General features: G+C 28.3%; 1 protein-coding gene across 4 annotated transcripts in view; it reads right to left on the bottom strand.

Annotated features, from left to right (window-relative positions):
• Positions 1-1198: 1198 nt before the first annotated feature.
• LOC124495842 (uncharacterized) overlaps positions 1199-18764 on the bottom strand; it is a 29853-nt gene continuing 12287 nt past the window's right edge. For 3 of the 4 annotated variants that reach the window (XM_075733716.1, XM_075733717.1, XM_075733715.1), the window contains 9 exons: positions 8583-9148; positions 7576-8508; positions 6811-6831; positions 6541-6737; positions 5762-6027; positions 4991-5699; positions 4679-4745; positions 2358-2395; positions 1199-2265 (listed from right to left, as the gene is read on the bottom strand). In XM_075733716.1, the coding sequence (XP_075589831.1) occupies positions 1318-2265; positions 2358-2395; positions 4679-4745; positions 4991-5699; positions 5762-6027; positions 6541-6737; positions 6811-6831; positions 7576-8146 (2817 nt within the window). In that variant the 5' untranslated portion in view covers positions 8147-8508; positions 8583-9148 and the 3' untranslated portion in view covers positions 1199-1317. Of the gene's footprint in view, positions 2266-2357; positions 2396-4678; positions 4746-4990; positions 5700-5761; positions 6028-6540; positions 6738-6810; positions 6832-7575; positions 8509-8582; positions 9180-18764 lie in introns of all 4 variants that reach the window. The other variant, XM_075733718.1, reaches the window with a different exon arrangement.

The raw sequence follows: 18764 nt of genomic DNA, 5'->3' as shown, positions 1-18764 counted from the left end.
TTCGTGATACGTGATTTGCTTTCTCTGATACTTTCATTTGACGGCGAAATTTGCATATTGTCATTTTGATTTTTATTGTTATTATTCTGCAATACAATTCTACCGATCCAGACCATCAAAATCATTAGGAACATTACGAACACTGTTGATAATAGAAATAAAATGTTTGACCAAAATCCTAAACGATTGGTTAAATGATGTGCGCAAATTATTTCTATAGGATGTGTTTTATTGGCGAATATATAGTTACAAAATTCATCGATATGACATTCCGCAAAAGGTGCTCCTTGACACCAATAAGATTGTTTTATCCAATACTCTTTAGCACACATCTTAAACAAACAAGAACACATATATAATTGGCCACAACATTCGGCAAATTGTGTTCGCTCTTTACCGGAAAGCCATTCTAAACGTTTTCGGTAACAGATTTGAAATAAAATTTCCATTGGAAAATATGTTGTATTCATTTTAAATTCCTGTGCTATGATGATTGGTATTAACCATGACAGGTTATTAACCAAAATTGTCACCATTACGTTCACCATTATTCAGCAGCAAGACATACTTGGTTCATTTAGTTAGAATTTATAATACCAATTCATATGAATTAATTTTTGTTAAAAAAAAACAAAAATCCAATTATATATTTTTTTCATTTTTCGAATTCATTGTATTACAAATTGTAAACACCAGATGGCGTCAATGGTGGCATGCAAGCATTATTTCGAAAAAATTGAAGTGAGCAATAAATATAATATAAATACTTTATTTTATTATATTTGTCCATATGACAATATGGCCATCTTTATTTGAATGAATTGATTGACAAATTGAAAAAAATGAATCATTGGCTGTGTTGAACAAAAAAAAAAGAAAAGAAATGAATATGATGATGATAAAAAATTATAACAAAAAAAAAACGAGAGAGAACTATCGAATTGAAATTTAACATAACGAAAATGAAAAATCATAGATAATGTTGTTTTGAAATGATCATTATTAAATCGAATAGTAATACTAATAATTATAATGATGATGATGATGATGATGATGATAAAAATGTGAAAAAGAAATATTAGAAAAAAAGTTCCATAGTTGAAGAATGGTTATAAACATTATATGATGATCCATTTTTTTCATTCATTTATTGTCATGTATGTATACAGAAATAAAAATTTTAAACAATGAACACATATTTTTCTTTTTTTTTTGCTAATTATGGATAACCAGAATAACAGGATTTCTTCAATTATTAACCATTATTTCTATAATTTAAGATTTTAAAACAATTATATCAATCATGACAGATTGTAATCAACATGTTTTCTGTCCAAAAGCTGTGCTAGGTCGATGATTTGGCCGTATAGTAGGTGTTTGTGATTGTTGACTATTGATGGATGTGTTGCTGTTTGCTATGGATTCTTTATTGGTTATATGTTGTGAACTACGTAGATAATTTGCATATCTACGCATTTGTCCAAATTCGGTTGTTGATCGAGGTATCATTGAATGTTGTGTATATTGTATCTTACCATTGGTCATTGTTTGTTGTCGTAATTGTTGCTGTTTCAGATACGTTGAAAGTTCCTGAGATGGTGATATACTGATTATGGAACTGGTTGACCGTAGTAATTGTTTGGATGATGGTGTTGTTTCATTTCCAATCATCGATGGCAATCTTGAACGTGAGGTTTGTCGCAATATAGGAATTTTTGTTTGCGATGATAATGGTGCAATAGTGGAGAGTACAGAGTTGGTTGCTGATGTCGAATGGTATGATGGTTCTGGACTATCAGCTGTTGATGAAACCGAATTACGACGGCTTACAGGTGTTGAATTGATTGACATCATACCAACATTTCGACCATTTGTCGAAATAAATTTCTGTTGACCATTATTATTGGTCAATTTCAATAAATCTGATGTCATCGATGATTTTCGTGCTGAACCAACATTATTATTTGGATTATGAATGGTAGTTGTTTTTGTTGTCGTTGAAATGACTAGAGTATGGGTTGTACTTCCATTATTGTTATTATTATGAATACGATGGCTATGATGATGACGATTAGCATTGGCCGTTCTTGATTGACTATTCATTCCACCGTTCGGACAATTCATTTGGCTTGATTTTGTATCTAACGGAAGTAATTCATCTGGCAATATCTGTTGATTCGGGTCACCACCATGACGTGCAAGAAAATGACTTAATGTTGTCCAGCCACCACCAACACGAACCATCACATGACGAGCTTTTAGTAGCTATGAATGATGTGGGAAAAAACGGAAGAAAGAAAAAATGTCAAATCAATTAACCTAATCAAAGTTACAATAATACAAGAATGATGACTTACTCGAACAAAAACTATTCGGTTGGCTATTTTGTATTTACCTATTTATAATTTTAAAAAGAAAAAAAACAAAAAAAAAGACATAATGAATACAACGATAACAAGACACAATAGACAGTTATGAGAAAAGTAAATTAATTTCAAAAACTAAAAAAAAAAATCACTTTACTCGAATAAATGACATCAACATAATGGTGGAAATATTCAATGGATGATGTTTTTTCGCCCTAAAAACAATACAGGAGGCGAGACAATAATTGCTTTATTGTGTCCAAAACATCAAATGGCAAAACAAAAATAAAATAATTTTAGTGGAAAAAAATGTCCATCAATTTCAGAGCTATTTTTCCGTATACAAAAACACACTCACACACACACACACACACACATAATGCTAATCATCAACAAATATAATATACCGTGTATGTATCAGGATATAATTATAATGATGATGATGATACCAATGGATAGTATGCAATAGTGTTTGGTGGGAATTGGATCACCAGTGAAAAAAAAACAAAAACAAAAAAAAATATCATAATCATCACATGTGTATTGAATGAAAGCTAAATTAGTTTAGTGCATAGAACCTACCGATCATAAAAATCATAATAATGAACATCAATATATCGGTTATCAGCTTTTGTGTCCCGTTCGTGCCTATCATCATCATCATCATTATACATAGAACAATGTATAATTCATTTTATTATTTGACACATTAAGGATACAACAAGATATTCAGTGTGAAATTATTTTTTTTTGTTTTTTGTTTTCGGACATTTGAGATTAATAATGATGATGTGAATGAATCATCATCATCTTAATTATGTATGTCAAATATTGTGTGGAATTTTTTTTTGTTTTGTTTTGTTTTTCGTTTCCAACCATTACCCTTTTTTTTGTTCATCTTTGACACATTTGATATAATCGTTATGGTTTTTTTTCTCTGTTCTTTTTTCTCTCTCTCTTGTCACAGATAAACATTTATTATTTCACATCATCACAACATAGACACATTTATATCTGATTTAATAGTTTGATGATTGAATTAATCTGGATTTTGTCTATCTAAGAATATTTTCATTCATCCATTGGAAACAATCCCGGAAAATGGAATGTAAAACAAATGTAGGAACAATGTGCAACTATTAGAGAACGTGATTCATTGCACATTGTGGAATAAGAAAATGAAAAAAAATGCCAATCTATTGATGATTATATACACATAGAGAAAAAGATAAAAGAAGCCATGAAAAAAAGCAAAGCAAATTTTTTTGTTGTTGTTGTTGTCTATCCACCATTCAGGATTAGCTTGGCTTATTTTTTTTTTATTTTTTTTTCTTGAAATCAAACTATCAATCAGCCTGATTTGTTTTTATTCTTATTTTATTTTATTTTTTTTTTCTTTCTTTAATTTCTTTTGTCTGTATATATATGTGATTATTCTTTTCAATAGGAAATGAAATTTAATCATCATCATCATCGTCATTTCATTAGAGTTTTGTTGTTGTTGTTATTGTTGTTGTTGTTGTTATTTATTGTCGATTCAAATGTTGTGTTAAACAACAACAACAACAACATGATTGAAACAGGAAAAAAAATAAAATAAACCAAAAATATCCATCAATTGAACATCATAATCATCATCATCATCATCATCATCGATTAAATCCTTAATTCGATAATAATGGTATTAGGCGCGTTTGCATTCGATTTGAGTGAGTAACCAATTTACAAACATGTAATAATAATTGTATAATAGAAACCAAATTGAACACAGGATTATTCATTTGAAAAAAAACTAAATGCCAAAAACAAAAATGAATAATCTGAATCAGTTTGCTTTTCTCCAATACTGTTTTCTGGGATTCAAAAAAAATTTTTTTTTTTCGCCAAAACGGTAAACAATAATGATAAACAACAACAAAGTGTAACATAATTGTTTTTTTCATAGTTGTCTTGAAAAAATCTGAGTAAAAACTAATTAATTAATCTTTAATGAACCACTACTCATAATCTATATATCTAGAATTCTAAAAGCTATATACTTGAACAGTCAACCAAACAACAACAACAACGAAATGAACATTCATTAATAGCTTTTCGACAATTTAAATGATGATGATGATGATAGCCTTTAGCAGTAACAGTTTTTTTTTGTTTGTCAGACATTCACTACTAACGAAAATATAAAATAAAATCCTTTAATATGATTGATACAAAGTTTCATCAATGTAATGTGCATAAGGGCGGAAAAATAGTCGTATATAATAACTTATGGCAGTGGAAAGAAAAAAAAGCGTAACTTTGGTCAAACTTACCTTCAGAAAGTCTTTGTACACCTTGTCTAGCTTCTTTCCCATAATAAGTCTTGGCAATTTGCATAACCTAAATATATAATGTTTAAATGAAATATTAGAAAAAATAAAGTAAATTGTTAGATAAATGAATCATTGTTAACGACAAATGATAATTATGACACGGTATATACAATAGATTATTATCCAGAGAAATGTTAATTAATTATAACGGAACATGTATAGTTATCACAAAGAATAATTATGAATGCATATCTTGTCATTTTGAATGTGCATATTTCATTTTACGTTGTTTATTTAAGATAATGTCATTACCTTGTGATCTAGTTCAGAGGTCATTGGCGTAGGTGTCGATGAACATGTCGAAGATGTTTCGGTTGTACAACCACCATGATCACCAAAATATGTAGCCGATGCTGCTGAACTTGATGTTGAACTTAATACAGAATTTGAACTAGGTGATCTTGGCAGTACTGAATCAGAATGATTCGATGATGAATATGAACAACCAGAATCAGCATCAACAAATCCTACATCTTTTGAATCATTCTGAGCAGAAATAAGAGTGATATCTTCTTCATCATCATCTCGACATTCTCTGTTTATTGAACCGTTAGATTGTTGATTGACTAGCGTTAAAGGAGTTGTATTGGCAAAGGATGATCTTGTCGAATCGATGGAATCAATATCATCTTGTTGGATGGTTGCATCATTTTCATTGTTAGGCCATAATTGGCGGCAAATATTTCTGGAATGATGTTGAGCAGTTTTTGTTCTTAATGTAGCTGGCTTATCGGGAATTTCGGGTTTTTGGCAATTTTTCCGATCATCATTGCTAGTCACTCTGGTATGCTCGGCTTGTTTTTGTAGTTGAAGCTCTCGTTCAATTTCACGATCAATTTCTTGTTCCAATTCAACAAGACCGGGTGCCGGACTAAATGAATACTTAGTACATGCAATTCGTGCCACTTCTAATATACAAAGAACTACGTTTCGTTGGTTGACATGAGATACAAGATCCTCACTAATAAAAATAATGATCAAATAAACAAAATATCGAATCAATTGAGTCAAAGAAAAACTTACGTTTCAAATAGTACAGCATCTTTTACACCAAACCTACGACACCATTCAAGAAAATTACTGACATTATCTCGAGCAAAAAATGTATGTGGCTTAGCATTTTCCCAGCATTTCATATGATATGCACTTAAAAACCCAATAGAATTGAACATTGGCTGTGAACCAGAAACATTTTCATTGCCAATCGGTAATGAACATCGACGATTTAATGAATTTGTCGTACCAATAAGTTGATGATGACCATTCATCTTGTTCATCGTAATGAATTTCTGGTAAGTGGAAAACAAAAATGAAAAATGAGTGATTACATAACTAGGATTTTAAGGACAATATATATAAGTTAGAATCTAAAGTGAATAGTCGTGAAAAAAAATCTTTTATAACCATGCTTAAAACTCTGTTTGATTGTGTTTTGGTTGATCAATCAAGCTTGAATTCAAAAAAAAAAAAATGTTCAATTCAGATTGTGTTCTCAACGATCATTTCCTGATACCTATAGTACCTGATTATATAAATATAAAACATTATTATACAAAACCTGCAAACATGCATGCATAGCAATGAATTCATGCTGTTTACAAAAGAATGATGATGACAAATAATAAAGTCAAAATGAATGATTGTTGGATCATTGATTGGTCTCAAGTGTTTTGATTTAGTCTATAAAGTCATCACAATAATGGATAGTTCAAGACAAAAACAAATTGAAAATTGTTTATAGAATCGTATGGACTTGTGTGTGGTGATATTTTTATTTTTATTTTGATATAACAAACACAAACCTTGGTGACTGATTGAGATCCATCCAATTTTCGTCCGTTATCATTAATCATTATAGGTGTACCATCAATCATCATGTTCGTATCGGAATGATGTTTAGCACAGATTTGATCTTCAATCACACGTATCAATTTAAAAACAAGCACACCATTTTCTAGACGTTCCATAAAGTTATCTATGTTAATTGATTCATCTAAATCTAAAGAAAAAAATAATGTAAAAAAATTTGAAATTATTTAAAAATGATGATAGATGATAGATTTGTTACTTACTAAGAGTACGATTAAGCCAATCTGTTGATTGAATAAAAAAAAAAGAAAAAGAAAATTGAATGAAAAATGAAAAATTGTTAATATAAATAACAGTTTAACGATTAGATTGATTATATATTGGCCAATTATAAAGTATCGATCAATCGATAGTTATTGATTTTATCATTATCATCACTAATGGATATACAAAACATGATCAATTTCATCAGATATTTTCTTTCTATCTATCCATTTTAGAGGTTCAAATTGTTCATAATTTGAATGCATATATATTTTCATCATTCGGATCATGATGATGATGATGATGATGATCAATGTTGATCACTTCAGGCAAAATTTTGTTTATAATTTTTTTTCAACTAGCAATTAAACTAAACGACGATAAAAAAAATGTACTCAGTGTTTGAAGTTTTTAGCTGCAATAAAAATTACTCATCATCACAATCATATATAATTGCTAGTGCCATCTATTTTCGGATCGATTCCATGAGTGTAAATAGTGAAGAAATGTTCCATTTCAAGTGAGGTAAAAATTTATTTTGCAACAACAAAAAAAACACCGTTGTCACAAATCACTAAAAAAAATTCCAATTGTTGTCATCACATAAATGATGATAATTCGTGATAGATTTGTGACATACAAACTGTGTTGTTTTTTTCCACGAAAACAACTTTCAATAATAAAGACCATTTCATATTACACATAATTAAGATAAATGATACAGAAATATTTTTGCGAAAAAAAAAATAATGACAATAACTTACCGGCAACATCTTCTTTAAGTGGAATCAAACTGTCCATTTGTAATTTGGCTATATAATCAAGATAATCTTTGTCGGTTGTCAATTCGGTCATAGTTGTCGGTGAACAATCTACGAATTTTCTAGAAATCGGCACCATATTTGTCATGACATTTTCATCATGTTTAAATGTTGTGGCGAAACACTGTCTATGTGATGATGATGATGAGCCATTATGATTTCGTCGACGACTGTTACGATAAGAACTACGTTCGATTAATCGACTGGTCAATGTGTTCATGTCCAAATCGTTATTTTCATCATTTTGTAGAATAGATTGTGATTGTTGCAACGATGTTGTTGTTGTTGTTGTTGTTGGTGAATCGTTGTTAACCGAATGGCCATTTGATGACATTTTTACATCGTTGGTGTTGATAGGATGTTCAACATCCATACCATTATCATTAGAAATGGTTAACATTTGTTGTTGGTCAAGTTGATGATTGTTGCCATTTATGGTACATGATGATGGTAACGATGTTGATGATGGTAATATAGATGTCACTGATGATGATGATGATGATGGCATTTTCATTTGGTTGAGGTTTATTTTTCAATTGAGGTGAACGTATGTATATAAGACAAGTTAAGTTAAAATCGTATCGTAAAATTTAAAAAAAAATGGACGAAATAAAAATCTTGATGGCAAAATAGCAAAAAAAAAAAAAAAATAAAAATCAGATAATTCAATATTGACAACGGAAAATGAACAAAATTATTTTGTTTCTATTCCATGATTCATGGCCTCTTATGGTAACGCATTGGTGGTAACAACACAAAAATCGAATGTGGCTGAATCGACATTTATGACATAACAATAATAAAAAATGGCGCCAAAATTCAAAAAACAAATATTGTTGCTGTTTGTTTGTAAAAACCAGTTAGTATCATATTCATCTAAAAATTGAATATAAAACAAAGAAGAAACAAAACGATGAAAAATAAGTTTACAAGTTGTTACAAAAACTGACCAGAAATGTTGTTAGAATCATTTGTGGTTTGTTTGTTTGTTTGTTTGAAAAAAAAAATCATTTCAAACAAATAAAAATAAAATCATTTTCGACGTGTGCCATTTATTTTCTCGTTATTTCATTTGTTTGTTTCTTTATTTTTTTCTTCCTTGTATTGTTACACAATAATGTTTATATCAACATGATGATGATGATGATGATGATGATGGAACAATTTTCTTATTGTTGAAGCTGCCGCCTGTGGTGCAAATAGCCATTTATGCCACACTTATGATGATTATTCAATTTGGTCACGCGTGTTTTAACCTGTTTTTTTTCCAGTTATATTGTGGTTATGGTCCAAACAATGTATATAAATATATAAAAAAAACAACACATCATGCAACATGTAGCCAAGAAAAAAAACGAAGCAATGTATTATCAATTTTGACGATATACCACTCTTTTTTGCCATTTATTATTTCGAACACTGTACACTTCCGTTCGGCCGTCTGTTCGTTTGTTATTCAATTGGTCGTGGTAAATTTAGCCATTCCAATTATCTTCATCATCAATGGCAAGCCTGTCTGTGAATCAAAAAAAAACAAGAAAAAAAATCTGTGATAAATGAAAAGAAGAAAGAAAAAAAGAATTTTTCGTTTTTGTATAATTATATTATTGAAGAACAAAAAAAAGTGAACACTCTTTTATCCATTTTTTGATGATCATATAAAATGATAGATAAAAAAAAAGTATGGAAAAAAAATGTAATCAATTTTTTTTTGTTGCTCGAATTTGCCACCTACGAGTAAGCATACAGACATTCTTTGAATTTTTTTTTTGCAAAAAAAAAAAAATATCCGATCATCATCAATATAGATAGATTTTCCCAATATTCATTCGATCATCATAGTATTAGTGTGTGTGTGTGTGTTTTTGTATTACCACCCGATTACCAGATGCATTAGGTGGATGTGTAATGGTGATAATGGCAATCGATAATTTCAATAAGCAAGGATCAAATACAAAAAAAGGAATGGCTAGTGAAAAATTTTTCTAAAAAAAAATGACATTATTTTTCCACACTTTTTTTTCAAACGAAATAAATCTCATTATATCAATTTTTTCTCATCATTTTTTTCATGAAATTTATTACATATATTGAAATTAATATGTTTGCTATTTTGAGCATCAAAAAAAATCTAGGTGACAAGTTGTGATAAATATTACAAACGTATTGAGCAGCAAATATATTCCTTGATGATGAAAAGAGAAGGAAAAATTATGCTGATCACCAGCAGTGTGAAAGATAAATGATGATGATGATGATGACAAGAAAATATTTGTCAATTTATTCTTCTATAGAATATCTGAATGGATTTAGCTAAATTAATTGATTTGGCTTTTTCAATCATTAGTATTAATCGATTTTGTTTTTGCTCTCAGTCATCATCATCATCATCATTATCATCATGAACATTTTCAGATTCTCAACAATCATTATTAGTGAAGCCAAAACTATATATTATATCTCCCAAATGGATAGTAATAAAATTCTCCATATAATCATAATCATAATCAATTTCAAGCATCATCATCATCATTATCCTCGATAGTAATGAAACATTCTTGTTTATCTTTCACGTTTTTGAATCAAGAATCTAAAATGTCACATTTTCATAATTACTACCAAATGAAACTCAATGAAACTCTTTAAAGTCTAGTAGTACTATATTTGAATCATGGTTCCCGAGACGATAATAATCATAATCGTAATTTAAAATGGAAAAAAAAATTTCTACATTGCGTGACAGTTTGTTATTGCTGTTCATTATTGAAGTAAATTTCAATTGTTTTTTATTATTTTCAATAATAAAAAAATCATTAATAACTAGAATCTTCTGGTGTCAATAAAGAAAATTTATTTTTTTTACCTTTCATTTTTATAGATTTTGATTCATTGGTGCATTAACTTATTCAACAATAAAACACCTGAATATTGAGAGACAAAAAAAACGACACAAAATAACAATAAGAAAATTTTTTACATTTGGATCAAAACATTTGTATTTGTATTTGTATGAACCGATCATCATCGTGTCCATCCATGCATCCATTTTTCTTTTCTTTTCATTTCATTCATTCATTTAACTATGAATATATTGATGGTGATTGCAGCCATTAAGTTGCAAAAAAAAAATCTGACAATAAACTATATATATATTGATGAGTATTAATGATGATGATGATGATGATGAGTAATATTCATTACCATAAAAGCATTTACAATATATGTGACAAACAAACAAACAAACAAACAAAATAAAGAACAAAAAAAAAAGATAAAGAACTCCAAATTGTGTGTGGCAACCAAGTTTGTTTCCGTTTCGTTGAAGTTTTAGGTCAATAATGACGATGATGATGATGATGATTATTGATGGAAAACAAACATTTGAATTTCATTATTACATCTATAACAATATTTAATTTTCAAAAGATCTTCATCATCATCTAAAGATTTTTGCTTTTAAAGATCAAGAATATTCTCGATCTTATCGATTTGTTTATTTATTTTCATATAATAGATTAAAATATATCTAATTGTTGTGTTGTGTTTTCATTCAGTGTTTGATGTGAAATTGGTATATTGAAAGAAAAAGGTTTTAATAATTAATGCCCGTAGGGTGTTACATATGTGTGTGTGTGAGTTGTAGAATAATGAAAATTGTTAAATAATAATTTCAATCGTTTGGCATCAAATTCTTCATCAACACATCATCATCATCATCATCATCATCTAATTAATAATTTAGCCAATCATCAAAACTTTCTGTCTTTCATTCACTCTTTTTTTTGCACTATATCTTCATTTTCATTTTATGTGCCATCAGATCAAGGTCTAATTCATTCGAATAAGGGCATTTAGACATTCGCTAAACACACACACATATTCATTAACACACAAACATACCAACAAATAAATGGAAAAAAAATTCATTCGAAACTAATACAAATAAACAACGTTGATGATGATGATGATGATGATAATGAATACAGATGATGGAAAAAAAAACATCACAGAGACATAGAAGGAAAAACGAACAAAATAAAACAGAATATCAAATAAGCCTGAGGGGAATTGATTGGATAGACCAATGGATTCGATTGACATGAGATACAATTTTCCCGTTACTTTGCCCATTTTTTCTTTTTTTTTTTTTTTTGCTTCCATTTTCGAAGGCCAAGACGAATGAATGACGAATGAAGATCTTTGCATTTTTTTCTTTAATACAAACATGGCCATCAACAAAAAAAAACTACTACCGTCAAAAACCGTCAGTATTTTCATATATATATAAATGATTTTCGATAAAAGATTTCATTGATGTGACATATAGAGCACAACATTCAAAACAGCAATCTTTGATTACTATTTTGGATACATCATTCAATTGGATTTTTCTCCATCGTCATCATCATCATCATCATCATCATTATCATTAGGATGGCTCCTAGATTCACAATGCACTGAAACAATTTCGTTACTCTCTTTTTTTTCTCGTTACATCACATTACATTAATTTTATATTTAGCTAGCCGTCGATCATTTTTTTTTTTTTTTTTTTGATCATTTCTCATTTATTTGGAATGTTTATCGTTTTTTTTTGTTTGTTTGTAAATTGCAAATGGACGCTATATATACAAGAACATCATCCATTTTGATGTTTTCACCTCATGGTGATAGATAGATATATATTGGATAAATAACCAAAAAAAAAACTCATTCATCTACATTGTCAAAATTATTGAATTCAATCAATTGTTGTTGTTGTTGTGTAAAAAAAAGAGAACAAAGTTATAGCAGCATCTTGATTGAATTCAAACAATGATGATGATGATGATGATTGGTAGTGTGAAAAAAACTTTTACCACTAAATTTTTTCGATAGAACTCAAATACTAAAGAATTACTAAGAACCGAAAGTTTTTTTATGTTGATGGATGATGAAATGAGTGATTCGGTAGTAGTAATAATAATAATCAATTTATTACTTCTTTTCTTATTGTTAACACTCATACACACACACACTATTCGATCGGGCATTAGGCTTACAATAAGAGAAAAAAACCGTTAATAACCGAGATGAATGTTTCATCATGATTCAAAACAATCAACTTTTCAACTTTACAAAAATACACATCATGATTATTATGAAAAAAATAAAAATTCCATACTATTTGAACAGTAATCAAAGTCAACAAACAAGAATGTCTTATGTTTATTCAATCATAATGGTATCAAGTCAGAATAAATTCTGTAAAGCCACATATTCATATTTTACGAATTATGAAGGAAAAAAAAACAAAAATGAAATTTTTTTTTTTTCGAATGAGCAATTTTCAACAGAAAAAAAAGCAATACGAAAAAAATCATCAAATAGGCTTCAAATATGTTTAAAATAATGAATCGATTGGTAAAGATTTGCGTATAGTGCATTTATGATGATGATGATGATGGCATTGATGTGTTTATTCATAATCATGTAAATATAGAGAGAGAGAGCAAAATTTCAACATATCATCATCATCATCATCAAGAAAAAAGCCATTTTCTCATAGAGGAGAGAGAGAGAGACCTTCTAACCGAAAAAAAATTTTTATGCTTTACCATCACCATAAAATGGGTTGACATTATAAGCATCATCATTCAAAAAAAAAAAAAAAAAAAAATGAAGACACAAATAATTCAAATTTTTATTATAAGCAATTCAACATTGACCATGTTGTATAAAAATTTAGAGGCAAAAAAAAAAGAAAAAAAAAATTTTATACACGGTCATATCTTACCATCGACCACCGCATATTATTATTATATGAGCCATAAGACAACAATTGAATAAACCAATATATTATATTGGTTTATTGTAGTCATTAAATTGTCATCATCATCATCATCATTTTGGTCATAATCATTTGACAACTATATTTATACTGTATATAATATGCATATATATATATATGGCGCCTATTACACAATGTTATGTACATTCTGGTCAACTAAAGAAGAAAAAAAACGATGACGATGACAATGATGGACACAATTGGTCAAGAAACATCAATACAACACAAACAACCGGGAGCCTAGACGAAAAAAAAAATTCTTTATCATGAAAAATTGTTTATATGATATATATAAATAAAAAAAAACGAATCAATTGGTCAAAGCTATTAGCGTGATATTTACTATAATAGTCGAACGTGGGAAACAAGAAAAAATGATTGGCCTTCCACAAGTCATGATGTACGATATGATAGGTCATTATTATTTAAGAAAAAAAAATGAGAGATATAAATGGCATTAAAGATGATAATAATAATAATAGAGACATGGTACAAAAGATGAGGAAAGAAATTTTTTTTTAATAAAATTATTATATATGACAATCACAAAAATAGTTTTCATTTCAGGTCAATATAACCCCCCATAGGTCATGTGTGTGTGGTGGTATTGAAGGTAGTATATAAGGATTCATATTAACATGACTAGAAAGGAATTTTTTTTTTGGTTTTTTTTTTACATTTTTGATCATTATTGAAATTGAAAAGATGTTTGGAAATGGTAAAAAATTTTCTTGGTTTTTTCAATTGTTTGATGTATGTGTGTATGCATGTTTTGTCCATTTGTAGCAAGTGGAACAATAACAACAACAAAAAAACAACCAGGCATGCATAGACATAGACATCAACATTACATTGTCGATATATGAGATCGATATTTCTTTTTTCTATTTTTTTTATTCAATCAATATCAATTATCTGTAACATGATATGATTACAATTTCAATGAAAATAATGATGATGATGATGTTAACGAAAAGCTTCCCCAAACATGCAAAAATATTCAATGGATAATTAAAGTTTGAATATCAACAACAACAACAACAATAACATATAGTCATCATGGCCAATTTAATACCAAAGTTGCCGTTGAGCCAGCCAAAACGTGATTTTAAATAATTTGTGTTATCGAATATAAAGAAGAAGAAGAAAAAGAAAAAAAATGTGAGAACACACATAGATAACCAATAAGTAATAATAATTTTTTTTCCCCACTAAAATACATCAATCATTTATATCAGTGAAAATTATTATTACAACAATCAATTACACATTGACGAAATGAGTGGTATTTATATGTTATATTAATAGCTTTTAGTAGGTATTTTTGTGTGTGACAAAAAAAAAATCCCAGTTGTCAGAATTTACAACTGAAATCTTTAATTAAGACGAAACAACAGCATAAAAAAATGGATCCATTCGAATGGATATTTTTAATTGAATGAAAATCAATCAAAAAAAAAACCGGAAATGTTGCAAAACAAAATGGAAAAAAATGTAGACCAATTTAAAGGATTGTTTCTTTCTTCTTTGTTGTTTGTTGAAATCAATTTTTTTTTCACTGGATACAAAATACAAACATAAAACCGGATATATCAAATAATCATTGTAAATTGAAATGATTATCGGAATAAAAAAAAACGAGGCGAGAAAATTATAACAACATTTAAATCCAGGAGAAGAAAAAAAAATTTGCTGTTGTTCTCAAATCAAACAATCAAACAAACAACCAAATCGTAATAGTAGATGAGTGAATAATAATCATAAATTGATTCATATTGAAAATTTTCTTCCTGATTTAAGATTCAATTTTCATTTCGATTGATTCTTTGCCCATTTTGAATGGCTGATTGATCGGTCGTTCGGTCGGTTGGTTGATTGATTGATTGATCGAAATTTTTTTTTGTTTGTTTGTTTGGTTGATTTTATTTTATTTTTTTCAAATTAGATACACACCAATGCAATAGAAATACTTTTTTTTGGTAAATGGTTTTTGTTTGATTTCCCATACACATACATGTGTGTATAAGTGTGTTTTGATACAATTTTTTCATTTGAATTTGTTATTTTTTTTTCATTCATCTTTTCATAAATTCAAAAAGTTTTCAAACTGTATATACTCTCTCTCTCCCTCCTCCTACGAAAAAAAACGATTGATCGACGAATGATTGACTGTGATCAAAACATTAATTCCATTTCCTTGGTGTGTGGATATTTGTCATTTCTAATCATAAATTTTTTTTTATTTTTTCGTTCAAATGTTTCATTGATAATAATGAGATGATTAGTAGAGAAAAACAAATTTAGAAATGTTTAACTCTTTTGTTTCTATAGACAAAAAAAAAGCCGAAAAAAATAAACAAATTGAATGAGGCGATTAAAAAAAAAAAAAAATGGAGAAAAAGGATAGCCGAATGTTTTCAGAATGATGTTTTCATCATTATTCACCATCATGATCATTGCCACTACGAATTTTTCCTATTCATTTTCATTATATTCAATTGAAATTCTTGAATAAAATAAGATTAAGAATCAGGACCAAATGAATATAAATGAATAAATGAAAAAAAATGAGAAAAAAAAATTCAAAAATTGTTGTTGTTTGGCGGGTACATAGTACATATGCATAATTGACGTTAACAACAGTGACGAAAAAAAACAAAACAAAACAAAAAAAAGAATCCTCTCACGCAATATTTGACTAGAACAACGAATGATTGACGGTCTTCGTGTCAAACATGATTATCATCATCATCATTATCATCATTATCATTATTATTGAAAAATCGAATCATCATACAAATCAAACAATAATGTGGAGTGTGAGAGAGAGAAAAAAAAATTGGTCTTGCTCTATTTATAGGATGGTTGTAATAATCATAATATATTTAGACGAAAAAAAAAACAAACAAAAAATCAAAAAATAAAATTCGTGAATTTCATTTCGATTTAGTTTAAATTTTTTTTTTCATTGCTAGTCATCTCATCTATTCGATAAGATGATTTGATGATGATCAAAAAAATTATCCAGATTTGATTTTTTTTTCTTTCATTGACCAGTAATTGATTGAACTAATTTTCTCATTGTCTATACGGCGATGTTGATGATGATGATGTGATGTGATGTGATTTTTTTGTTTTGGCCAATGATTTCGTTGGATTCAAAGTTTAGTAAGCAAAATTTTGATGATTGTTCTAGATTTTTTGTCTTGTTCGAATGTGTAAATGAAATATTGCATAGGTGTGTATCGGATATAAATGTTGAAACTCATCGCTGATCATTTTTTTTTTTGAATGAAGAAAAAAACGACAAAAGAGAAACAAATCATTGTCTGTGGTCTTAATTTTTTGTGCTTCTATATCTATAGTGTTAATCAATCGGTTTATTTTGCTGTAATGTTGCAAATTTTTTTTTTGTCCAAACAAAATCTGATTCGATTATGATTTTTTTTTTGCGTTAAACATTGCTAAATATTTTCTTTGATAATGCAAGACAATTACCACCAATGATGATGATTCAATGGCTAGTATGGCCATTATTATTATCATCATCATAATAATCATTATAAAAATATGTCCATCATTCAGGAAATGATCATTTGATCAATCCCGAAAAAAATGATGATGATGATCATTTTCTTCCGGAAAATTATGATTCATCAATAATGATTGGCATACTTATATATATATGTTAATGGTGGTAAGAAGAAAAAAAAATCATCTACCATCTCTTATATTATTAACAACTAAAATGAAATGGAAAAAAATCTTTAAAAACTTATCTCACCTCTAGTTTTCATCATCATCATCATCATCGATCATTGATCATTGATCATTGATCATCATGAAAAAAAGAGGCTTTAAAAATGATTCACGATGATGATTATGATTCACTGATTATTTATGTGATTGTAACAACAGAAAAAAATCGACTCAATAGTAGCTGAAAAGATGGTTAATGGTTTTTGATATGGATAAGCTAATAATATCAATCGGTATTTTTTTTTTCATCTTTTCGATTGTCTAAAATCGATTGTTTTAATTATCAAAAAAAAGAAGAATAAGAAGAAGGAAATCATAAAATCTTTTTTATGTAAATCTAAATCCACAATAAGATTATATCATCATTTACCAATTGAACAAAATAAAAAAAAAATGTTGGGCGTCATAAGCAAATCCATCAAAAAAAAAGAAAGAAATCGGTCAGTTGAATCAACCAAGGTGGATATTATTTTTTTTTACATCTATTCTAATACCACTTTATGAATAGAGGATCAAAACACGCGTACATCAATACTAGATTCAACGAACAAAAAAAAAATTCGGATTGAGTAATCTTCCATTGTCAGAGTAGGGCTAGATGTTGTGTGTAATCCCCATTGCCATATCAACCATAAATCATATAAAATAATCATCATCATATATAAAATACTAAAACATAAAAATCAAGCATCAACAAATGAGATCAATTTCAAGATTTTATAATATAACCATGGTGTGGTGTGTTGCCACTTTTCCATAATAATGATAAAAAAAAAAAAAAATAGGAAATGTTGGTTAGTGTACTCATAAAAAGAAAAAATATTTGCAAAAAAAAAATGAAGAGAAAAATTGACAGAAAAAATCATCATAACAAAAACAAATAAGAGAAAATGAAAAAAAACCGGCTTGTCGTATTTATTGTGAAGAAAAAAACAACAACAACAGCAACAACAACAACAACAATGGACAATAATCACAATAGCGGATTTTTTTTTCTTTCGTTAAGCATCGTTCATATATAACGAGAACACCAATAAAAACAAAATAATAATGAGTAATATATAAGTGTGTGTGGTCAAACCAAGAGAAGAAAAGACAACAACAACAACAACAACAACAACAACAACAACAATATTACAGGCGCAATCATAATCGATTTGTATTACAACAACAAACAAGCATTCATTCGTTATTTGTGTATTTGAAATTGTTTTTTGTTTGTTTTTTTTTGGGGCTTCATTTCAGATATTTGTAACAAATGATATGAATGAATGAATAAATGAATGGACAAACAAGAAATGAAAAAAAAAAACACCTGAAAACCAATAGTACTTGGATGTGCCGCAAGGCTTTCTTTTCCTTCTTCGATTAAATTATTTGACAATTGTTGTTTGAAGTGAAAATACAATAAAATCTACTTTAACTATCTACGGATGTAATAATATATATAAAATGGGCTACTACTGAATGAAAAAAAAGGCAAAAGAATTTTATCAAACATAAAAGACAACAAAAAAAAGGTTCCGATATAATCATCTCATTG

The sequence above is a fragment of the Dermatophagoides farinae genome, chromosome 8, assembly GCF_024713945.1.
Source record: "Dermatophagoides farinae isolate YC_2012a chromosome 8, ASM2471394v1, whole genome shotgun sequence".
Classification (NCBI taxonomy): Eukaryota; Metazoa; Arthropoda; class Arachnida; order Sarcoptiformes; family Pyroglyphidae; genus Dermatophagoides; species Dermatophagoides farinae.
Note: the sequence above shows the minus strand (reverse complement) of the source record. Positions and strands in the feature narration are given on the sequence as shown.